The sequence below is a fragment of the Fundulus heteroclitus genome, chromosome 20 (assembly GCF_011125445.2).
Source record: "Fundulus heteroclitus isolate FHET01 chromosome 20, MU-UCD_Fhet_4.1, whole genome shotgun sequence".
Taxonomy (NCBI): Eukaryota; Metazoa; Chordata; class Actinopteri; order Cyprinodontiformes; family Fundulidae; genus Fundulus; species Fundulus heteroclitus.
Genome location: NC_046380.1, coordinates 32,154,902 through 32,179,778, shown reverse-complemented (window position 1 = coordinate 32,179,778; position 24,877 = coordinate 32,154,902). Strand labels below are relative to the sequence as shown.

At 44.1% G+C, this 24,877-nt stretch overlaps 1 protein-coding gene across 2 annotated transcripts in view; it reads right to left on the bottom strand.

Moving 5' to 3' along the window:
* rhobtb3 (Rho related BTB domain containing 3) overlaps window positions 1-24,877 on the bottom strand; it is a 41,047-nt gene that overhangs the window by 10,263 nt on the left and 5,907 nt on the right. The window contains exons 4-8 of one of the 2 annotated variants that reach the window (XM_036151518.1): window positions 21,777-21,928; window positions 21,501-21,609; window positions 17,429-17,624; window positions 17,106-17,302; window positions 1,947-2,056 (exon numbers count right to left, since the gene is read on the bottom strand). In XM_036151518.1, the coding sequence (XP_036007411.1) occupies window positions 1,947-2,056; window positions 17,106-17,302; window positions 17,429-17,624; window positions 21,501-21,609; window positions 21,777-21,928 (764 nt within the window). Of the gene's footprint in view, window positions 1-1,946; window positions 2,057-17,105; window positions 17,303-17,428; window positions 17,625-21,500; window positions 21,610-21,776; window positions 21,935-24,877 lie in introns of both variants that reach the window. The other variant, XM_036151519.1, reaches the window with a different exon arrangement.

Below are 24,877 nucleotides of genomic sequence, written 5' to 3'. Positions count from 1 at the left end.
GCCTTTGGTTTGGTAGATCCGTGGAAAAGCTTCTCTTAACGTCATTTTTTGTTACCAATTACGCGAGTATAAAACGTCCAGGAGGATGTCTGCAGAGGGAGGAATTGAGTCCTGATGGGACGTTGTGGTGTCTCATCACGTTAAATGACCACTTCCCCCACTGTGCGTCAGCATGTCTCAGCGCTGCCTCAGGTAGAAGGCCTAGCTCCATCCTGCTGCATTGGGAGGGCATTCAGTGTGCCAGAAAGGCTTGCCAGATCTGCCCGGATCACACGCGCTCATTCCCCCCCCCACTAAATGTTAAAAGTCTGCCGCATTGTATGGAGAGCCACCGCTTGCTTTCTAAATATAGACGATCCAAACGCGGAGCAGCCGCCTGGAAGCAGCGTCGACGTGAGCGTGGCGTCCTTCCAGATCCTGTCTTTTGCTCGTGCTCCTCGGAAAAACCTCCCTTGTTTGTACTGTGCCGATTCCCACGGTATCTGCGGGGTGATTTGAGGCACTGATTATGTAAATACGATAATTGCAGACGCATTATTACTGCAAAGAGTCAAGATGGGATCTTGCTAATGACGGCTCGCTTGGTCTGCTACGTTAAACACGTTTTTTTTTTACACATTCAGAAAATTCATTCAGCTGTTGAACCTCTGTTACGGTACGACTGCAAACCCATTTCATACATAGGATAACTATTTCTTAGTGCAGAACAAACATTTTAGAATTGATCACAGGCAGCTTGTTAGGACATTAACCATGATTCATGCAGCATCTTGCAATAGTATGATACCCCTTGAACATCTGGTCATGCTATCTTTTACAAACTTCAGTGTGTTTTATTGGGATATTGTTTGCTAGACCAACACATTGTAGTGCGTAACTGAGAAGTGAATAGAAATGGATACATGTCCTCAAAGTCCAGAGCAGCCAGCTGTCTTAAAAAGGAACAGGCAAGAGGCCCGTGGTAACTGGAGGAGAGCAGAGAGCCAGAGCTCAGGTGGGAGAATCAGTTGACAGGATGAGTGGCAGACACAAATCTGGGCTTAATGTGGGGGGGCATAAAGAAAGCCATAGTTGAAAGAAAGATCAGAAGTCCCATTTAAAGTTATTATTATTATTATTATTATTATTATTATTATTATTATTATTATTATTATTATTATTATTATTATTATTAATGATTTTCTGTGGCTCCAACTCAAAGGCTGGTCCAAATTTGTCTCGCCTGCACATGTAGTTGACACAGATGGACACTTTTTTTTTTTTTTGGTAGAAATCTTTACTGACAAAATAAAATCAACTTAGAAGTTTAGTTTAAAAACTATTGGTCATTGATTAATCCCATTTTTTTCCTTCAGTTTTAAATAGGACAAAAAACATTCAGTAACTTTTTTCTCTGTAGCAGACTTAGGTGCGCACCTCTAAGAGACTTGGCTAAATATAGCGGGTCTCGTGAAAGAAAGATTAACCCATATTATGTTCTTGAGCACAGGTGAGAAACGCTTCTAGACTAGCAAAATAGAGAGACGTCAAACTGAAAATGAATGCATGCCTTTCTGTTAGTGAGGCAGAAATGTGAAATTTTTGCATTCTTATTTAAAGAAGAAAAAAAACATTTTGCTTTGCTTTGAGGTTTGGATAAAAGCATAATCACATGTGTGAGTGGTCCGAGGTGAAGACTTAAATCCAACTGAGAATCTATGGCAAAACTGGAAAATGAATTAAGTCTGACTGAGCTTGAGGTGGTCCTACTCCGGGGCACTGAACATTTAATTGATTGAAACATCGTTATGTGTCCGTTTCCACCAATAATGCTTCAGACCAATAAAGTACATTGCCATTTTTTTTTTACACAACGTGAGAGAAACGTTGGAAGAGCTCAAGGGTTCTGGTTCTTTTTTTGCAGCGTGCCGTGTGCGAAAATTAGCAGCTGATTTTTAACAGCTCACCCTGTCTCTGCTGAGAAGAGATCGTATGCGCTCCATAAGTTGAGCCACAGCTAGCGAATTCTTCAGCTTCTCTTCCAAGGCCTCCTGGAGGTGCTCCCACTCCCACGCTCCTGGGAATAAATAAATACATAAATATACATCCACATCCACAGTTAAACCTTTGCTGTGGTTCCACAAGGGTGCGGTTTTCAGAAAAACACAGGCCAACAGTTTTCCTGTTTGGCACAGAGCGCTGACCGCCCACATACCTTCTACACCAAACTCTCTGCTTTCTCTCGTAGTCACAGCTGGCTTTTTAGAAACTGCACCCGTTTACATAATCTTAGGTGGCTATGGGCGGACCACCCCCTCCCCACCTCTACAAATGCCCGCTCACTGCAAAAACGGAACTAGAAATAAGTAAAATATTCTTTAAAATTTGTGTATTTGTCCTTGATTTGAGCAGGTAAATAGGATGATTTGCCAATGGAATAAGATTTTTGCACTTAAAACAGGAACAATTCATCCCCATCTGCTTATTTTAAGTGCAGGGTGTCTTATTATCTTATTTTAGGGGTAGAAATACTCATTCCATTGGCAGATAATCTTATTTACCTGCTCAAATCAAGGATTAAAACACTAACTTTAAGAACATTTTACTTATTTTTAGATCAGTTTTTGCAGTGAGAAGATATAAGGCGTGTGGTAAACACAACAATATGCCAAAATAAGTCCGCTTTCATCCAGCTTCTCTCTATTATTCTACAAAAAGCATTCAGAAAATATGTTTTTGGGGGGCGCATCCAAAAAAATTAAATTAGATCTGTTCTTGTCAGGAGCTCCATCATTATCTTAACTCTTAACAACACTATGCAATCAGCAACAAATCGGCTGATCCGTGCACCAGCCCACCCATTCAAGTATTTAAATAATTGATGTCGACAAGGCGGCAGAAGCCTTTTAGATGATGGTAAAGTCATCAGAGGCCCTCATTTCTTCAGCTTTTGATGCAATTAAGGGCTGCAGCTAGTTAGTGGGAGCGGATGAGATGCGTTGGGGTGCAGGAACAAGGAAACAGCGAGAGTTGCTGGTAACAATGTGAGAAAGGCAAGAAAAGTGGAAGATGTTCAGGGAGATTTAGCAGTTCTGGTGCACCCTGTCTGTGGTCCACTGCAGATTATATATATATATATATATATATATATATATATATATATATATATATATATATATATATATATATTTCTCAAGCAGAAGTTGTAGAGGACGCAACATGTAAATAAAATCTGGGGAATCTGGGAAGCAAGCTCCTTAAATTATGATAACAATGTTCACTTTTCTTATCCTTTCAGCAGATGTTCGTTTGGCAAAAATGTTGGTCTAAATTATTTTCCTATTCACTAAACAAATGACAAACCAGTTGACATCTCTACTTCTGGGTAGCAAATTGCTGTCAAATCTGATAAACATCTGATAAAAACAGTAAACTGGCAGCTGATGATTTGTTGTCACTAGACCCTCTTAATGCTTTCCAGCCTTCCTCTTGTAGTTCTTTGGTCACTTTTGCATACTTTCTTCTCTGTTATTCAGCAGATGTGTGCTGTAACATACGGTGTTTATAGGTTTTACACTTTTTCAAACATTTTACTTATCAAAAAAATCATTTGGAAAATGAACAAGGCAAGCTTTAAACAGTTGGAACCCTATCAGCTGATTTTAGGTAAGCTACTTCCCCAATACCTTCAGCAAGATAAGCTATTTGAACATGTTCCAAGACTTTGAGCAAAAACTAAATTACTCAGCTTTTTAATCTTTTACTGTTTCTATAAAATCCCAGTTTGACCTATAGATCAAAACCAGAGCTGCATAATACATTAAATCACTGTCATCATATAAATATCCAAATGTGACAATATTGCAGTGACATAGGAGCTCTTGGATGCAATAACTTGGTAACTTATTATCAAGGGCCATGAATTAATTCAGTGGATACACAATTTTGTTTTGGGCTGAACCAAATTACTTTCACTGTATTTTATGCTAAAATACAACAGACATAGATTTTATTGACTGACATGTTATATCTCCATGCAGGAGATATAACATGAAGAACAAGAAAGGAGATGTGGGTCAATCTCAACCAGTATCATCTTTGCGTTACACAGCAATAATGTCGCAACTTCCATTTTTCTTTGTTTTAAATCAAATCATAGGGAATTCTGTCCTCTTTCTCATGCTGTGACTTTCAAATAACAAGGTCTAAGGGGTTTTAAACTACATGCTTCAGGAACCAGTCTGACATCAGCATCCAGGCCACCGCATCCAAAGTCACCTAAATGCCCTTTTTTAGTTCAACAAATCTAAAATGACAAAAAACTAATGACTTCATGTGCAAAATATGAAGAAAATATGTGCATACAAGTTTACAAAAGAAAAAGAAACCTGAGAGAAACAGTAAAAGCATGTAGGAAGGCACATCCTTTATTGATTGAAGAAATACTTTGGTCTCCCAAACAAGACCACAGAGGCAATTAGTTTGCAATTTTATACATTATGATTTTTTTTTTTTTGAGAATTTACCACCCAAAAGTAACATTTATAGGATAAAACAATTTTACAGAAACATTTATACAAGCATGCTATTTTAAGCTGATGATGCATGATGGTTATAAAGCAGAGAAGACCCCTAAAAACAAATGCAAGCATCGTGGCACCACTAAAGATAAACCCTTTAGCATTAAAAGCAGTGAGGATATTTCTACCCAGAGAGGGAGCCAACAGCTGAAAAAATAATCAAAATGCCAAAATCATCATATCTAGATCCATGTGGTTTCTGTCTCTTTGGAACACAAGCCTATTTAAATAAGAAGGAGCTGGGAAGTTTATCATCAGCTATAATACCGGGCTGATAGATACATCATCTAACACACAGTGCAACTCACAGCACAGATAAATCAAAAGCACAGTGAGAAATATCAGCCGATGAGCTCTGAAATGTGATCCAACCAGACCATGAAAACGGATCAGAAAAAAGGCAGAGAAATAAAACGAGCATGAACATAAAGAAAATGCTGCAAAAGCGTTGAGATTATCATTAGAATTTATCACAAATACCAGTCGGTGTTAATGTGATTTATTTCCCCGCTCTGCACAAAGCCCAAACCCTAAACGCTACTGCGAAACAATATTTGCCCCTCACCGTTGTAACGTTTCTGCTTTACCGACACACTTAAATATTACAGATCACCACCAGATTATATCATCAGAGAAAGATAACTTGAGCAAACACAAAAGACAGTTTTCACATCCAAATCCAGACCCTGTGCAAGAAAATACCAAGCTGAAAAAAATTTTGAAGGAGCACTTGTCAATCAGAGCATGATACCAAGTCAGTTAAACATCTGGAGTGTTGGTCTGGTCAGTTCATCACTATTATAGGTCAGCGTTGGCTGTTCTGGTGTCAGTGAGAGTAGCAATGGGTGCACTGAAGGAGCAACGACGGCACAACCCAAAAAGCAGGAACTGTTCTGCAGGGGGAAGGTCAGTTTTCCAGTCCCTATTTTATTTGGACTGATTTTTGTCAAAAATACGCAGTTTTGCATTTGACAAGAATCAGCGTCACTCCTGGTAGCGTGAGGCAATACGTGGGGGATGCACAGACCTGAAGATGATAAACGATGGGACCCGGGCTGCCATTAGGCATCGGGATGAAACCCTTAGACCCATTGTTAGACCCTTCGCTGGTGCAGAGAGTGCCGGGTTCCTCCTGGTGCAGGATAATGCCCGCAAAATGCGACATGGGCATGCAGGCAGTTCCAGGAGGATACAATTAACTGGCCTCCATGCTCTGCTGACCTAAATTCAACAGAACATCTCTGGGACGTCAAGTTTAGGTCCATCTGACTCCACCAGGAGCTCAGCGAGGCCATGGTCAGGATCTGGGAGGACATACGTCAAAGAAGGTGGGGCCATAGAAACTACTGAGCACCATTCTGAGTTGCTGCAATTAGATTTCAGCAAGTGGTACTAGCCCCTCCCTGGGCTGCCACCTTACCGTGGTGGAGGGGTTTGAGTGTCCCAATGATCCTAGGAGCTATGCTGTCAGGGGCTTTAAGCCCCTAGTAGGGTCACCCAAGGCAGACAGGTCCTAGGTGAGGGACCAGACAAAGCGCAGCCCAAAATGCCCCTTATGATGAATAAGATTGTTGGACTTCGTGTTCCCTCGCCCGGACGCGGGTCACCGGGGCCCCACTCTGGAGCCAGGCCTGGAGGTGGGGCACGTTGGCGTCTGGTGGCCGGGCTTTTGCCCATGGAGCCCGGCCGGGCTCAGCCCGAAGAGGCAACATGGGTCCCCCTTCCAATGGGCTCACCACCTGTCGGAGGGGCCAAAGGGGTCGAGTGCATTGTGCAACGGGTAGCAGTAGAGGGCGGGGACCTTGGCGTTCCGATCCTCGGCTGCAGAAGCTGGCTCTTGGGACGTGGAATGTCAACTCTCTGGTGGGGAAGGAGCCTGAGCTTGTGCGCGAGGTTGAGAGGTTCCGACTAGAGATGGTCGGACTCACCTCGACGCACCGCTCTGGCTCCGGAACCAGTCTCCTTGAGAGGGGCTGGACATTCTTCCACTCTGGAGTTGCCCATGGTGAGAGGCGCCGAGCTGGGGTTGGCATACTGGTTGCCCCCCATCTCGGTGCCTGCACGTTGGGGTTTTCCCCGGTGAACGAGAGGGTGGCCTCCCTCCGCATTCGTGTGGGGGGACGGGTTCTGACTGTTGTTTGCGCTTATGCGCCAAGCAGCAGTTCAGATTACCCACCCTTTTTGGAGTCCTTGGAGGGGGTACTGGAGAGTGCCCCTCCTGGGGACTCCCTCATTTTGCTGGGGGACTTCAACGCTCACGTGGGCAATGACAGTGGGACCTGGAGGGGCGTGGTTGGGAGGAATGGCCCACCTGATCTGAACTCGAGTGGTGTTTTGTTGTTGGACTTCTGTGCTCGTCATGGATTGTCCATCACAAACACCATGTTCAAGCATAAGGGTGTCCATATGTGCTCTTGGCACCAGGACACCCTAGGTCGCAGTTCAATGATCGACTTTGTTGTCGTTTCATCTGACCTGCGGCCGCATGTCTTGGACACTCGGGTGAAGAGAGGGGCGGAGCTCTCCACCGACCACTACCTGGTGGTGAGTTGGCTCCGATGGCGGGGGAGGAAGCCGGTCCGACCGGGCAGGCCCAAACGCACTGTGAGGGTTTGCTGGGAACGTCTGGCGGAGTCCCCTGTGAGGCGGAGCTTTAACTCCCACCTCCGGGAGAACTTTAAACACGTCCCGAGGGAGGCGGGGGACATTGAGTCTGAATGGACCATGTTCCACGCCTCTATTGTTGAGGCGGCTAGTCGGAGCTGTGGCCGCAAGGTTGTCGGTGCATGTCGTGGCAGCAACCCTCGAACCCGCTGGTGGACACCAGCGGTGAGGGAAGCCGTCAAGCTGAAGAAGGAGTCCTACCGGGCTTTTTTGGCCTGTGGGACTCCGGAAGCAGCTGATGTGTACCGGCAGTCGAAGCGGCAGGCGGCTCGGCTGGTCGCCGAGGCAAAAACTCGGGCGTGGGAAGAGTTCGGAGAGGCCATGGAGAAAGACTTCCGTACGGCTTCGAAGCGATTCTGGTCCACTATCCGGCGTCTCAGGAGGGGGAAGCAGTGCAGTACCAACACTGTTTACAGTGGGGGTGGTGTGCTGCTGACCTCGACTCAGGACGTCGTGCGTCGGTGGGCGGAATACTTCGAAGACCTCCTTAATCCCACCAACACGTCTTCCATTGAGGAAGCAGAGCCTGAGGACTCTGGGTCGGGTTCTCCCATCTCTGGTGCTGAGGTTGCCGAGGTTGTTAAAAAGCTCCTCGGTGGCAAGGCCCCGGGGGTGGATGAGATTCGCCCTGAGTACCTTAAGGCTCTGGATGTTGTGGGGCTGTGTTGGTTAACGCGGCTCTGCAACATTGCGTGGACATCGGGGGCAGTTCCTCTGGATTGGCAGACTGGGGTGGTGGTCCCCCTATTTAAAAAGGGGGACCGGAGGGTGTGTTCCAACTACAGAGGAATCACACTCTTAAGCCTCCCTGGTAAGGTCTATTCAGGGGTTCTGGAAAGGAGGGTCCGTCGGATAGTCGAATCTCGGATTCAGGAAGAGCAGTGTGGTTTTCGTCCTGGCCGTGGAACACTGGACCAGCTCTATACCCTCAGCAGGATTCTTGAGGGGGCATGGGAGTTTGCCCAACCAGTCTACATGTGCTTTGTGGATCTGGAGAAGGCATTCGACCGTGTCCCCCGGGGGATCTTGTGGGGGGGTACTCCGGGAGTATGGAGTACCGGACCCTTTAATAAGGGCTGTCAGGTCTCTGTACGACCGGTGTCAGAGTCTGGTCCGCATTGCCGGCAGTAAGTCGGACTCGTTTCCGGTGAGAGTTGGACTCCGCCAAGGTTGCCCTTTGTCACCGATTCTGTTCATAACATTTATGGACAGAATTTCTAGGCGCAGCCAAGGTGTTGAGGGGATCCGTTTTGGTGGCCTTAGGATTGCGTCTCTGCTATTCGCGGATGACGTGGTCCTATTGGCTTCATCAGGGCGTGATCTACAGCTCTCACTGGAGCGGTTCGCAGCCGAGTGCGAAGCGGCCGGGATGAAAATCAGTGCCTCCAAATCCGAGACCATGGTCTTGAACCGGAAAAGGGTAGAGTGCCTTCTCCGGGTTGGGGAGGATGTCCTGCCCCTAGTGGAGGAGTTCAAGTATCTTGGGGTCTTGTTCACGAATGAGGGGAAGATGGAGCGGGAGATTGACAGGCGGATTGGTGCAGCGTCTGCTGTGAAGCGAGCGCTGTACCGATCCGTTGTGGTGAAGAGAGAGCTGAGCCAAAAAGCGAAGCTCTCGATTTACCGGTCGATCTACGTTCCTACCCTCATCTATGGTCACGAGCTTTGGGTCGTGACCGAAAGAACGAGATCCCTGATACAAGCGGCTGAAATGAGTTTTCTCCGTAGTGTGTCTGGGCTCTCCCTTAGAGATAGGGTGAGGAGCTCAGTCATCCGGGGAGGACTCAGAGTAGAGCCGCTGCTCCTCCACGTCGAGAGGAGCCAGTTCAGGTGGCTCGGGCATCTGGTCAGGATGCCTCCTGGACGCCTCCCTGGTGAGGTGTTCCGGGCACGTCCCACCGGAAGGAGGCCCAGGGGAAGACCCAGGACACGCTGGAGGGACTATGTCTCCCGGCTGGCCTGGGAACGCCTTGGGATTCCTCCTGAGGAGCTGGCCCAAGTGGCTGGGGAGAGGGACGTCTGGGCCTCCCTACTGAAGCTGCTACCCCCGCGACCCGACCCCGGATAAGCGGAAGAAGACGGACAGACGGACGGACAAGTGGTACTAGCCTGCAGCATCAGTTTTTCTGTTTCACTTTCTCAGTGACTTTGGATTAAGCCTCGGTGTGTTGATCATTCTCATCACGTGATGCGCCTTCCTTTAGCGCCTAACGTACCCATTCCACAGTGTGGATATCCAGCAGGATTTGTGCGTTCCTTCAATTTTTTTGAACAGTGTGTTTACCCTCTCGAACCAACAACTGGCTGCCTCACTCTTTCTGGCAACATGAAAAATCTTCTTTTTTTTTTTCTAAACAAACGCAGTTAATTAAGTAATCTGACCCACTCTTCTCTGCAGAATCATTTCACTTTAGCTACGTTAGAAGGTTTTTGAACATGAACAGTCTGTTTAAAGTCATGCCGCGGCATCTCAAACGGTCAAACGGCTCCATCAATTAGGGCTTGTCATGGAGCAGCCAAGTAGCCCCATACTATCACACTACAAGCATTATGGTTGCTTCCCAGTACGATGTTCTAAATACTGCTAATTTTCAGCCAGACGTAATGAAACACACACCTTCTTAAAAGCTAAATTTTTGTCTCATCAGTCCACAGAATATTTCCCCAAAAGTCTCAAGGCTTGTGGATTAGAAACTGTTTTTTTTCTTCAGGTTAGAAATATTTCTAAGCTTCAAACTCTGGTGTCAAAAGCTCAATTAGATATGATTATTAGTTCCTTTATTTCATCTAATCTTGATTATTGTAAGTCTTTTTACATGTTGGAATAAGAAGGATCTTATCCAGATTCAGTCATTACAGACTGCTGCTCCGAGGCTTTGTACCAACACACAAGAGAGACGGCACATTACTCCAGTTTTAATCTCTTTCTTTTTAAAATCATATTCCTTACTTTTAGAGCCCAGTGTGGTGAAGTCGCTGCCTGCGTCTCTGAGCTTCTGCAGCCCTACAGCTCTTCTCGCAGTCTGACGTCACCTGGTCAGAAGCTGTCAGCTGTTTTGAAAACTGGAGGGATAAATCCTTTAGAGCTTTAGAGATGTTTCCTCCATCTTTGCATTCTCTCGATTCTGTTGATTCGTTTAACAAGCAGTTGAAGACACGTTTCTTCAGACTGGCTTTGATTGGTTTAATGCTGTATGATGTTTTATCCTTTCTTTCTTGTTTTTTATGCTTGTTTTCTTTCTACTGTAAATCATTTTGTGTTTGCTGACCTGTAAAAGATGCCCTATGAACAAAGTTTACTAGTTTGCTTACCTGCCTAAATGGTTTTTTTTAGCCAAGAAGTCTGTTATTGTTTGTATCATGAACTCTGACCTTAACTGAGGCAAGTGAGGTCTGCAGTGCTTTAGGTGTTGTTCTTGGATCTTTTGTGACTTCCTGGATGAGAAAACACCCTTAGAGTAATACTGGCAGACCAGCCACCCATAGGGAAGGACGTCATTGTTCCAACTTCTCTTCATTTATGAATAGCGGCTCTCACTGTTGTTCACTAGAGTCCAAAAAAAACTCAGAAATTGCTTTGTGTTCCTTTCCAGACATACGGATGGCAATGACTTTGATCATTAAGGACATGTGGCCTTTAGAGTTTGTCCTTCGTATTGTGAAACAAGTTCTAATCAAATCAAATCCTTCCTTGATTTTATAGATCTAGCAGTAACCCTTCCTGGGTGTGGCTGGTAAAATTAACTAAACTTTCCAGAAAATGAGGGATTACGTTAAATTAATGCCAGCTTATGAAGCGGTAGTGGTTACTTTTTAACATAGAGTCAGGCAGGCTTGTATCGTCTTTTTTTCCCCCATAAATAAAATTTGCCTGTCATTTGCTAACTTATTTTTGTATCAACTCATGGCGTCATTGTCTGATGTAGAAATTTGTTTGATCTGAAACATTTAGGTGTGACAAAAAAAAGCCCCCAAAAAAACAAACAAACACGAGATCTGTAAAAGGGGCCGACATTTTCCACAGCCCACTTAGGAAGCCAGCCCCCCCTGCAAACATGGCTGTTTTAACAAGGACGTAACTGGACCCATAAACCTGGAGGCCCAGAGTGTCCGCAGAGACATACAGGTTGAGCCGACGTGCAGAAAAGGCACATGCACACAACTGCATCCAAATGACAATTTCAATAAGTCAGCGGCACGCTACGAAAGGAGACAGAGTCTCAGAGTGTTAACATCACGCACACAAAGTCACGGCCTCTGTGACTGTCCTCACACAGCCAAGTGGCAGAATCTCACAGCGTGGATTACTAATGTGGGTGCGATGCGGCGTTTCCACTCAAACTGGACGCCGGTGTTGTTGTAATTTAGCTAAATCGGCTGAAACGGGACCGTCATTGAAACCGAATCACTAACAGAGGATATCTATTCCCTTTTTATTTATTTATTTTCTAAATGAAAGCTTCCCTGCACAGGAACATTGTCGCTCGCTGAGCTCAAAATGTTCCTGCAGGCTAAGAGGGAACCCACTCACAAGTAATTAGCCGAGTCAAGACGACGCATGGCTACGTGCGCTGTAATATGATGAACTTCAGTGTTGAAGGTTAACTGAGATGTTTTCCCACATGGCTTAACAGGGTCTGCCTACCCGGCGTTCACATTTCCACCTCACCGCTCGCACAATCACCCTTTTTGTGATCCTTGTCTCTCAAAACCCACCATCAATGCATCTAGCAGTCTGCGGAGCAGCTCCGCTTGTTACTAACGCGTCTTCTCGCACGGTCCCAGAAAAGTAGCGCCTCACTCTCTTCTCCAGCAGCTCTCTGCCTCCCGTTTCATCCTCGCTTTCTGCCACCTTCATATTTCACCTTGCACACCGCTTTTCTTTCCTTTTGTCCCGCAAAATCACACACACATACACAGACACAGGGCCGTGCACCGTATAGATGTGCACAAAAACCCACACTGCTCCCAATTTCAGCAGCCTCACTTATTCTTATTCATATAGTCACTCAGAGAGAATCAGGCTCACTCTCTAATCGTTTCCCCCTCTGCTCAGCCTTCTCCAGCTCAGATCTTCTCTGCACCTACCTCCTGGGCTTATGTCTCAGCGCATCAGCGCCGCTTTTATGCATGTTTATTGCGGGCCTTGAATTGAATCCTAGAAAAGCTTATTTTTTTTCTTTTTTTGTGTGTGTGCCACAAGCAGTTAAATAGGTGCACAACCTGTTGTAAAAATTCTGCCTTACACAGGTGCCGTGATCTCACGCCCAGCAAACACGGCGCTGCAGAGCCTGGGCTGCAGGCTTAGACAGGGGATTTGCAGAAGACATCAGATTCATGTTAGTCTCCCTTCACACCACATCAATACTGTCCTTTGGTCTCTCGTGTTGGAGATCCAAGACCGTTTAAGTCACACTGGATTGTTGCGACTTTGCAAAACGTTGATGTAAAGGAAAGCATAACCCTCCACCTAGTATTCCGGGCACGGGCTTATTCCTTTAGCTTACTTGATCGCGATGTTGCAACGCGACACACACCGCTATCACATATTCGGTAAGATGTTTCTACAGAATCCGCAGAGCTTTCCAGCAAATATGGGTGGTTTGCTGCACCTCCACCCTCAGGTTTTGCCTTTCTCTGGGCAAGGAGACACCATCAGCATTTCATCACCTATAATCCTGCAGAGGATGATGTTGTCCGGGCCGAGCCCTGCATAACGTTTGCCACTTTGCGCAGTAATTTTAACCTGGTATAGTTGTCTGTGTAAATAGGAATCATGAACACAAGATGCTAAATCTGTCTGTTTTGCAATGACTTCCCTTTGCACAAATAACCTCATAAACGTACATTTTTCTAGAGGTCGACCGATATTTGCGTTTTTTTTCCCTGTATCGGTATCAGTTTATGCATGCATGCGTACACCAATCTGTTAGCGCATCCTGCAGCCATGCCTTGAGATCACGTGAAGCGCATACATTGTTGCTCCCTTCTTGGCAGAGAGCTGCCGGTAATGTTGTAAGACTGGGTGCCAACACCTAGGGTACGTTTTCCACATTTGATCTAGTTTTAACTGTCTAATTTAGCTGTATATATAGCCTTTGAAAGTCTGTCTGTCTCTCTGTGAGCGAGTCTGTTTCTGTGTCTAAAAACCCACGTCTGATCTCCAGCTGGAGAGCTGCCACCGCTGTGAATGTGTTCGTTCCCCTGGAGGATCATGTATGCGCATAAAAACAATTACCAACCACTACGCGTACAGCCTCTAACTTTACATAAAATAATGTGCATACGCCGCTGTGATGGTCAGTGTTTATTCCCCCACAGAACTAAAGGTCTTCTCTCACCGTGACACGTTCATTAAGTCCGAGCAATGCGCTGCCATAAGAGTCGAGATGCATATTTTTATATGTTCCTGTCAAACTGTTACCTGACTCCGCCAGATAGATTTGCTCCGCATATCCATCTGGAAACCTTCCGTTGAAGTAATTTTGGGAAGGGGCGAAAATACTGGTTAGCTGATTGGCCTATGTTGGTGATAGACGGGCCAAATGAACCAATCAGATTCGTCGTCGCTCGTAACAGAGCAACGACGAAAACACAACCACAAGCCAAGCTACTCTTGCTGCTGCAGGTAAAGGCTCGTTAGCTCAGCAGAGAAATACTCTGTAATTCCGATAAAACTTGCTCTATAGCCACGCTAACGCTAGTTTCATCGGCTGAAGCCGCCATGTTCTTTAGACTGAACTGACGCGCTTCCCGTTGCGTCACACCTCAACCCGCCTCAAAGCCAACGCTGATTGGACGTTCGTTTGGTGAACGGCTCCAAATTTTCTTTAACGGAGAGTATCCAGACTGATCTGCGAGTGAAACCTTGAAAACTCGCGAGATCAGGATGGTCTCACGAGGCTAGTCAAACTGTGGTCTGAAGCTCATTGTTAATATTAGCTGGTTTAAAAGCAAGTTTTGAGACTCGTGTGACATTTTATATCAATGTGTAATTTTTATCAAGTAAATGGAGGAAGGGGAAAAAAATATCAGCCTCAAGAATTGGCCCCAAAAAATCGGCAGCACATATCAGGTTATCGGTTAAACTGATGTCAGAATAATCGGTATCGGCATCAACTTTAAAAAAAAACCTGTATCGTCGATATCTGCATGTTTCCATCTCTGAGCCTCCAGTGTACGTGCACAATTCGAAGGAGGGTGAGAACCTTCCTACATCTTCACAGCTAGAGGTCCTACCAATGGGGAGTGGAGCATTTACTGAAAACTTGTCCAAGGAGCCAGTGCACAGGGTATTTTCAGCCTGGACTGCATGGACTGTTTGTTTTATTTACTTTTTGAGGTCCTTTTTGTTGAAGCCAGAGTCATATGTGCACTGGAGCAGCCAAATAAAACAAATCTTCCAATAAACTACTTGGTACGCAGGTGCTAATGATCAAACCCAGGCACAAATCACCGATAAGCTACGGATACTGCAACTAAGCTCCTCCGTGCAACACCCAGACCCCTGATGTACTCCCACCATCATAATCACCACAGTCTCACTACAGAAGCCTTACGCATGCTTAAAACAGTCAGGGAACTCTAAAATATTCTTGATGCGCTTCAGGGGATATCTGCAAGACCCTGCAGAGGCCATGCACATTCTGGCTGATGCATAATGTCACGATACGGTCTTAATGCTTTGTGAAGGGGGCCTTAAACTAAGCTTTATGGGAGACTAAGAAAACGTTTTCGGTATCCGTGCCATAATTTCCCGACGCATGCAGCTGCGTGCGCAAGTTTATATCCTCGCCTCTGACATAAGACTCAGTAATAATTCAGGACCCGTTTCATCACTACGAACCGCATTCATAATGTGAGCATCACGCCTCTAAAAAAGATAACAGAGATTCGGAGAGACAGAGTCAGAGATTTCCCGTAGATTGTTCTTGAATATCTCTTCAAAGGCTTTCTCCAATTGGCCACATTTTGAAGTGATTTCTATAATTATAAGCTGAACCGAGACAAAAAAAAAAAGAAGAAAGAAAAACACAGCTGCCAAATGAGGGAAAATCCAGATAAGCTAAAGTAGATCAGACTTATAATGCGATCTCTCTACTCCCAGGTGAAATTTCTACTGTTGCTCACCATGAAGTGCTTTCAGTTTAAAATATTTCTGCCCCTGGGTGTAATGGACCGTTGGACAACGCCCAACAGGAAGCCAGTGGCCTTCTATTGCCAGCGCCAGGAGCGTTTATCATCACATCTGAATTATTAGAAATTGACTAAGTGCTCTCGTGGAATAGAGTCCCCAGTTTGTCAACATTGGTCCGGCCCTCCCCAGCCTCTTTTTTTAGCTGCAGCTGAACACAGTGTGTTTACGTCGCCACAGCGGGCGGAAACGTTTGCACATCTTACACGTGGCATTAATGCGCGCGGTCCCCTACAAACCCGGTGGAGTGAGAAGCTGGTAATAATACGCTGCGAGCGTGGTTACTGAGCTCAGATTTGTTTGGATGAAGAACCCGATAGCTGCTGTTTGTCGGGATCCTTTTATCTTTTTTCTGATTTCCACTCTCTGTTTGGCACTTGCTGCACATCTGTTCCCCTGGCTGCCAGAGAGACTGAGTCTGGGTAATTTTCATCTTAGGCCAGTCAGAGGGCTTTTGAGTCAGAACAGATAACAGGCCCTTTCTGGGTTGCAGTGCCGCTGCTGCTGTTTATGTTGGTCACGAATAATCCAGCAGCATTCATTAAAATTTTATTTTGAATAACTCCATCCTGTTTTCACTTTTTTTTTTTTTATTAGCAGACTGTATGATTGTTTTTCAATAACAACAATGCCCCCAAAGGATTAAAGTCTAATTTCCTGCCTGGTAGAACAATCATGATGTAGTAATGTCTTTCTGGATTATTATACCCTTTGCTTAACGGAGAGGAAAAGACCGACTCCTATCATCTCCTACCACACTGATATGAGCATTGAGTTAATGCATAACCTCACTTGGAAAAGCTAAAGGCATGACTACGAGACCAAGAAAACTGTCTGTGTCTTCTCTTTCAGTACATTAACTCTTACACTTAACAAGAATACATAGGTTCAATTTCAATAGGTAAATAAGAGTTTGTCCTGTGTTGATTTCAAATAATAAAGAGTAGAGACTGCGGCTGGGATCTTTGAAATACGTCTTTCCCACCTGTGTGCTTCCAAATGGCAAACAGCTGAAACCTGGTGCTTTTATAGTGGTGGTCACATTTGCCAATGATCAGATAATGATAAAATGCATTTACTTTGCAGCCACTCGGTAATATTTTCCCTCTTTAATCCTGTGGAAGCACCAAGGGTGTGCTTAGTTTTTCCAACACATTGATTTAATATTTTATTTAATGAACAATGACAATCCGATGAGTGTTTCTGTACACTTGAGGTTAGATTTAGTCTGGTAGGTTTCAGATCGTTTTCACCAGGTCATATTAAACTAGGTCCCAGAATTGAAAGAGTGTGTGTTTTCTTTTTTCCAAAGACTGCAGACTTTTATTTGCTCTGTTTTTGTTTCAAATCACGGATCCACAAAACGGGTTTTGTATGTGCCAACTGGTGCTCGGGTTAAAATGAATTCTGTGGGGCTAAATGGGGATTATTTAAATTTTTCTGTATTTTTATTATCGTTAGTTGTTAGGCAAATGCACACGAGTCTTACTGAAGTTTCATCCTGGAATATCTTGTCATGACCAAAATCATTTAGCAACCAAAAACCTCCCCTCACTCATGTTGACGTCAATAAAAGCTCAGCATGTGCTGGCATCGTACAATAAGAATAATGTCTTTTTAAACAAACACATCAGAAAAGACCAAAAAAAAAAAAAAAAAAGATCTGAGAGGAGTTTAGGCGGGTTTACCTCTGTAAATGAACATGAGGGTCTCCCACAGGCACATGCACAGCAAAGGGTCCTTCACCACCAGCCGGGTGAGGCGTCCTGCCGTGTGTCCATCCGACCGGGGCATGTCATCAATAATGCTCCCGTCCCAGGTGGAGAGCATTGAATGGGGGCCTCCGTCTCGCTCCCTGCAGACACACCGCGACTGCGGACGTTCCCTGTCCAACGAGAGGCAAGCGACACAATTTACAGTGGCTGTACCAACAGCTCCAGCTGTCTGCGCGCAACATAAGCAGATTTTAAAGCTCCGTAAGCTGTTATGTGTGCGCGCACATCTCTTCTACCTGGTTTTGGGACCCAGGAGCAGCTGTCGGAAGTACGGGCTAACAGCGCACAGCACGGCCGCGTGGGCCCACCCCAGCTCTTTGCCAGAGTCCCCGCCGTAGAAGGCCACGTCGGCAAACTGCACGCCACGCTCCAAGAGCCACTGCATGTCCTGGGAGAAGCTGGACTCCTCCACTCGGATGGGAGGAAGACGAGCTGGAAGGACAGAGGAAGAGGTGGGGAGGAAAATTTTAATTAGGGAGAAACAATTCAGACTTCCTTGAGCCACAAAAAGGGAGAAATGTGCCAAAAGTGTTGTTTTTGAATGTATTTTTAATTAACCCGTCTACTTCCACTGATTGCTGCTTCTTTCGGCACAAACTTTTAGCCTGAGGGAAACGGGGCGCGTGTGGACAAACAGCGTTAACACAAACAGAACACAGGCGTCTCAAGCCAAGAGGTGGGAGACCGATGTCACGTTTGCTTTTATACTGCTCCAGTTAGGTTAGTTTTTTTTCTCTTTGTGCTACTGACAGGGTTAACTCAGACTGCTTCTCTGGATTTTGGCCAACTGAAACCTTATGTAAGACCTTTAGGGACCGACAACCAAAACAGCGCCTTGCAAAAGTTTGCAGCCGCCTTGAACCTTTTCATATTGTGTCACATCACAACCAAAAACCTTTTTTTTTATTTTCTTTGATAAACCAAAGGAAAGTTGTGAATAGAAAATAATTTATGGTTTCTAAATGCTTTATTGCATTCTATTTGGGCCCCTTTACTCTGATGCCGCTAAAATCCATTTCAGCCAATTGCCTTCAAAGGACCAATTAATTAGTAACTAAAGCTGACCTGTGTGTGGTTTACTATTAGCAGGACTATTCTGGGAAGGCCTCAGAGGTTTGCTAGAGAACCTTTACGAACAAAAAGCATCATGAAGACCACGCAGACAGCCCAGGAAGAACGTGGTGGAGAAGTTCAAAGCAGAGCTGGGTTACCAATGACATGTCAAGGCTTAACATCTCACAAAGGACCGTTCACTGAGAATATGGTACACCTGCAAACCCACATGAACATCCGTTCACACTGGATTAATCAGAGGAGCAACCCAGAGGGCCAATGGCAAGTTCAGAGGAGCTGCAGAGAGCCACACCTCAGGTGGGAGAATCTGGACAATTATTAGTTGAGCGCTTCGCAAATGTGGCCTTTATGGTACAGTCGCAAAACGAGCCACAGTCGGGGAGTAAAGGTTGTAGTTACCTACAGATTTGATACAAGGGGACAAAGGAGAAGTTGTTCTGGTTTTGTGAGACTAAAACCAAGCTTTCAGGTTCACATATAAAAGGTCAAGGGAGAAGGAAAACTAACACAGCATGCATAGTAGGGACAACGTCATGCTGTGTGGTATCTTGTCTTTGGCAAAGATGGGGAAGGTAGTCATAGTTTATCAGAAGACATGAGGACTGAGCAGAAATGTGTTGGAGTTCTCCAAAAGACTTCATACTGGAGCAGAGGTTCACCTTCCAGCAGTCAGAGCTCCAATGGAGCGGTTTCAAATAAACCATGCTCATTTGTTAGAAAGTTGATGCCTCAAAAGCCTTTAAGAACCTGGACCGAGACTTGAAATGTGATGTTCACAGAAGCGCTCCACCCAATCAGACTTAGCTTGACAGTTTTATAAATACAAAACAGTTCTCTCGAGGTGGAGCGTCCTTCACCTAAAATCCCAATAAAAGACTTTGTTGCAGGACAAGGCACTGTTTAACAAAAGAAGAAGACTGCTGCCACAAAAAGAGCCTAATGCTAGGGCAACAAAGGAGGATACTTGCAAATAATGTTACTAAACGATCTGTAGTAAACTGCGAATGGGAGCGACAAGACTGACTTAAAAACAGGATAAAGAAAAACGCAACGCCTGCTGTAAACCACTGACTGTAAAGGACAGAAAAAAAATACCAGTGCTTTTCGATCATTTATATTCTAGAGTCAGTTTAACGATAAAAATGGAAAAGCGCCGTAGTGAGAGAAGAATGGAAAGATTACAAATCATTGTCCCATTACAACCCTGTACGTGCTGCACGCGCACACTCCTATTTGTACCCCTTGTTTTATTGCTGCTGCGATTTAGCCATGAAAACCGCGCCGTTTCCGAACCAGTGCTTGTCAAATTTAATGTAAGCTGAGCCATAAGTTGAGCTAAGTGGTGTCAGACAGCCGCTGATAAATCCGCCAGCGCTAGCCGGCGTTTCTGGCAGGACTTCCAGCTTTCTGTAACCGTGTCAGATTCAAGCGGACGGCTCAGGAAAGAGCGCCCAGATCAATATTTAACTCGAGTTTCACAGCGTGGTTTATTTGGACGGGTTTCAGGTGGTCTTTTCCTTTACGCGGAAACACGGGGGAAAACAAAAAAACTGTCTCTAACTAACGCTGACACGCAATTCCAGCGGATCTTCGGAGGAAAACTGTCTTGGGGGGGGATCTACCCCAATCAAAGATCACTCGTTTTAGTTTCATCGTCGAACAAATTATCAGCTTGAAGCAACAGGGAAACGGTTAAAAGTGCCAAACCGTTTCAGATTTAATCAGACGTCTTTCATCCAGCTGCAACACAGATTCCAGCAGAGTAGAAAAATGAATGTTAAGATAAGAACGACGTGGAGGAAATGTGACTGTCAAGCGCTGGAGCCTGGCTTATTACTTTGAAGCCTTGCCACAGTAATCAAACTCGCTGTCTGTAAGCTGTTCGCTGCATAGTAATGTGTGTAAATCTGTGAGTTTTAGCCTCTTTTGATCAGCACAGTCATTTATCCCCTCATAATTACAGTATTTTGGAGCTTCATTGCATTGGAGGCAATTTGATTTAAAGCTGCAATAAAGCTGCAAGTGAGAAAATGTTGCTGCCACAACAGCAACACTATGATGATGGATGGATGGATGGATGGATGGATGGATGGATGGATGGAAATACACTTTTTTTATTTTACCTTTCCTTTTTTGACACTTAATAGAACCCTATTTTAAAACATAATTAATTAAATAAATAATTAAAAATAACAGTAAAACTAAAAGTAAAATAAACATTTCATCAAACACAGCTACTACTGTCCTTTTAATGTGTTCATCTGTGTGGAAAAAATGCCAATAAATGATAGCTTTTTTAAATCTAATTTTATTTTTATTTTTTTCAGATTTAATGAATACATTTTGTCATTTATTGTGATTAAATAATTAAATACCTGAAACTATATTAAGAAATTCACCAAAATATCAGCCATAGTTTGAAATCGGACAGTTTTCAATTGACCAGCTGTGATCAGTGGCAGGTTGAATACTGAAAATCAAATGTTTTTTTTTCTTTCTTTCTATTTATTAATTGCATTTAAACTAAGAAACTAACCTATCAAGAAATAACCAACTGCACATGTCTTCTCTTTTATGTGTTATAGTCTACAGGGTAAAAAAAACTGAACTTTACAGTGAAAATCGGAATCAACACATCAGACGTCAAAGAAAAAAGGAAATTGATACCAACTAGGAAAAGTCTGATTACAGCATCTCTCAAAAACGTAATTGAAACCATTCAGAAATAATGTAAACAAATTAAGTATGAGCTCGAGAATTATTTGTTGCATTTCAGGTTTCCAAATTTGATGTATGCATGTAGAGATATACAAATATACCCCAAAACGATAACCAACAAGCACCATACAAACTAGATAAGCACCTTTTTTTTTCCAACACTATAAGCAAATACGACATTTTCTTCTCTCATCCAACATTGAGCTGGTTAACTCCAGGTACTTAACTCAGTTGTTTCGAAATTGATCCCAATGTCTCTGAAGAAAAGTAGTCCACCTAGCTCTTTTGTCTCTCTTCCTTTTTCCAGTTCCAGTATTGATCCACATAAAACCTTTGTGCTCAGCTCTTTTTATGGCTACGTAAGCTCCTGAAGAAACAATCCAGTCAGTCCACTGACTGCTCACCAGACACAGCAATAACAGACCGAAAACAAAAGCGGGGGTCAGAAATGCATCAGTACAAGCTAGTTAAAGTACAGAGAGCCTCCTTCGGTACGTGGTGTGGTATTTCTCTGACCTGGTTGTTCTAAGTGAGGAGGACGTAGCTCGTTCACTTTGTTCCCTCGTCTCTTGTCTGGCCTCTCTTTGGCTTTGTGTTTCAGGCACTGAATCATGAAGTACTCCAGCTGCACAGAACAAAAATAACACTGTTAAGTCATCGATTCTCAACCTTTAAAAACTGCTAACAGCAGTGGATTACATTACATTACATTAACCTGGGTTTTTAAAAAAAAAACAGAACAAAGTTATGATCGGTCAAAGTGATGCATCACCGAGCGGCTTCGTCGCTTACCACGCTGCCAAAGTAGCGGCCAACGAAGACGTGGTTGAGAGAGGGCAGCTCCAGATAGGTGGCCCCCAGGTCCCGGGAGAGCTGCAGACCTTCGCTGTGAGGCACGCAGCTGCTCCAGTCAGACGCGCACAGCGGGCATGTGCACGGAGGCCCTTCATCTCAATGCAGAAGAGAAGACGCACGTTATTTATATTTTTCATGAGCCATACGCCTCACCGCTTGACCCAATGAGCTGCGCTAGAACAATGTAGTAAGCAAGTAATAAGCGGGGAAAAACTGGTTTAAAACCCCAAAGTTCTTTTTAATGCCTAAATCGTATTCAATGTGGGCCAATAATACACATCGAACTGCTACAAAAAAAAAAAAACAACTTGGCCAATTATCACTGGGCTTCACACATAAAATTCATGACTGGTTAGCTGACATTGGTGAACCCCCTGTGTGGATGCAACTGGAGTAGGAAGCATGTCATTGGTGAGCCCCCTGTGTGGATGCAATGTAGCGGGAGACACAGCAACATATTTCCACGTATTTTCAAGCTGATCTTTATCTTAAGGCAAGCCCGTTGCAGACAGTCCCTCTTTTAAACCATCTACTTTAGACACCACCTACAGACTCTGAAGGGACTCTGTACAATCAGGGATTTATACCAAGATGCCGTTTTTGCCTCCTTCAACCAGATACAAGAGACATAAAGAGATTTCTTTAGGTTCTTGCAGATTAGAGATGATATCAAGGAGCTTTTACATGGCTCTGAAATTCTCACTAGTTGTGGTCTTGATGAAGGTCTTCAGACTCCAGCTTGTAGTGAAAAACTCCTCTCCTTCATCCACGAGAACCTGATGTCACTAAATCCAGTGAACTCATCCTTTACTCATCTAAATGGGACGATGAATTTGGAATCACAATTAATGATGCCCGACGGGCGGCAAGAAGGCCTGGAGGACGTCCATAAATGCTCTTACAGCGCGAGGCACTGTTTGATTCAATTTAGAGCTGCATCAGCTACACTTTTCTAGAGAAAGGTTGCATAAAATCTACCCTGAGGTTACTCCCACCTGAGGGAAATGCTCCCAAGCTGAAGATGCTTTAGGCCATAGTTTAGTTTTTTTTTTTTTCTGCCACGGTCCAGAAAGACTGTAGCGTCGGCTTTGACTTGATGTCTCAAACTCTTCATGTACAGTTGAATCCTGATCCTTGATTGAATGATTCTGGGCCCTTCTGAAAATACTGTAGCGTTTCAAAGTGAAAATGAATGTTATATATCCTCCTGTATTATCGTCGCAAAGAAACTCCCAGATGTGTAAATACATCACATCTGTAAAGGATAAGGTATGCTCTCCCTGACTTAACGCTCCTCCTTTAGTAAAATAGCAGCTGGTTCTTGGCTCCTCATTATCGTGAACAGTGTGTGGTATTATGTTGCGCTGAGTGATGTATTTATTTTTACCTTGTAGGTAAAATGTCAGGTATCTGGGTAAGTTATGTGTCTGTGTGGTGTTTTTTTTTTTTCCTGCTCTGTCCCAGGCGCTGCAGGTTCACCTGGTGCGTGGAGCTGCCTGGCAGAGCCTGGCGCGCCTCCAGCCTATTCAGCCTCGTTACAGGTGCTTAAAAAGGAGCCGGCTGCCTGAGCGGAAACATTAGTGGTACTGCTAGCCGGCTGCTCTGCACAGGGTTTCTCCAAAGAGTTCCTCGGTAAATTCTCTCCTGTGCTCCCTGCTCTAAGGTGACCAGGTTCTAGAGACTAGTTCTCCGACTGAACCTGTGGGCGTTTCCTGGACTGATTGCTGTTCGACTCCTACCTCAAATAAAACTATTAAACTTTTACTGCCGTCTCCCGAGAATGTCTGCACGTGGGTCAGAAAGCTTCCTCACACTGTGGCATAAAATATAAAAACGGAGCAACAGTTGGATAACGTAGTTCTCATTACGATGTGACTATGTGAACCGTGCAATGAATCTTGAGGAGAGAAAAAAAAACACCGTAGTTCTCAAGGTGTGTGATGGCTTGCAGAAGCATTCATGGGTGTTGAACTTATTCACATTTCGTCATGTTGCAAACAACTAATTTCAATGTATTTACTGTGATTTTTAGGTGAAATGACACGTTGCATCTTAAATTTTAAGTTTAAGTAAAATGATACATGGTTTTGACATTTTAGTTGTCTTTTTCTCAAATAAAAGTCTGAAAAGTGTGGCATGCATTTGCTCTAGTGCCCCCAGTCAATACTTTGCAGAAACCTTTTTATTTCAATGTGGTTCCATGTGTTTTTCTATATTTTTCTACCAGCTTTATTAAAAAAACATATTTCTGCCTATTACAACATGCTAATTGTTGGACGGGTTCAGATTCGATCATGAATCTTTCAGTCTCTCAGATACTAAGGTAAACTTGCACATGCCTTAGCCTCTTTGAATGCTGCCATGCTATCGTGCATATTGCATATTATTTCATATTGTTCAGTAAAGAAGCTATTCTTTTTTTTTGTTAACTCGAGTATCTTTTTTTACCTGAGTAGTCCATATTATCAATAATTGTGCAATGTTTACTTTTTTAACTGTTAATTTTGCTGCTTCTGATAAAGCTCAAGAAACTTTAGATTAGATTAGCTTGTTTATTCACTACTATAAACTGTGTGTAAAAGTTTAGAATTTCCCCATTGTGGGACAATTAAGGAACGTCTTACCTTTATTCTTCTTTACAATAATACTCAAGGTAAGTCAGGTTAAATGAAGAGCACCTGTCAAGATCAACTTTTAACTATTGCCAAAGAGTATCAAGTGGATTATATTATGGACTTTGACTAGGCCATTAAACACATGAATAGTTTGAGCTAAGCTATTCTATTGTAGCAGTGGCTCCATCTCTAAGATTGTTATCCTGATTTAAGGCACATTTTTGCCCCAGTCTAAAGTAGTTTTTTTGTTTTTTGTTTTTTTTTTGGATCTGTCCTTTTTTTCTCCAGATTTACGCCCTCTATCTTCCTGTCATCTTTGAACATTTTCCCTGTCTCTGTTAAAGAAAAGCAGGCGACGATGTGTAGTGTTACATTTCCACCACACAGCAGGTTGCATCTGGGCAAACCATTTAAATTTTGGTT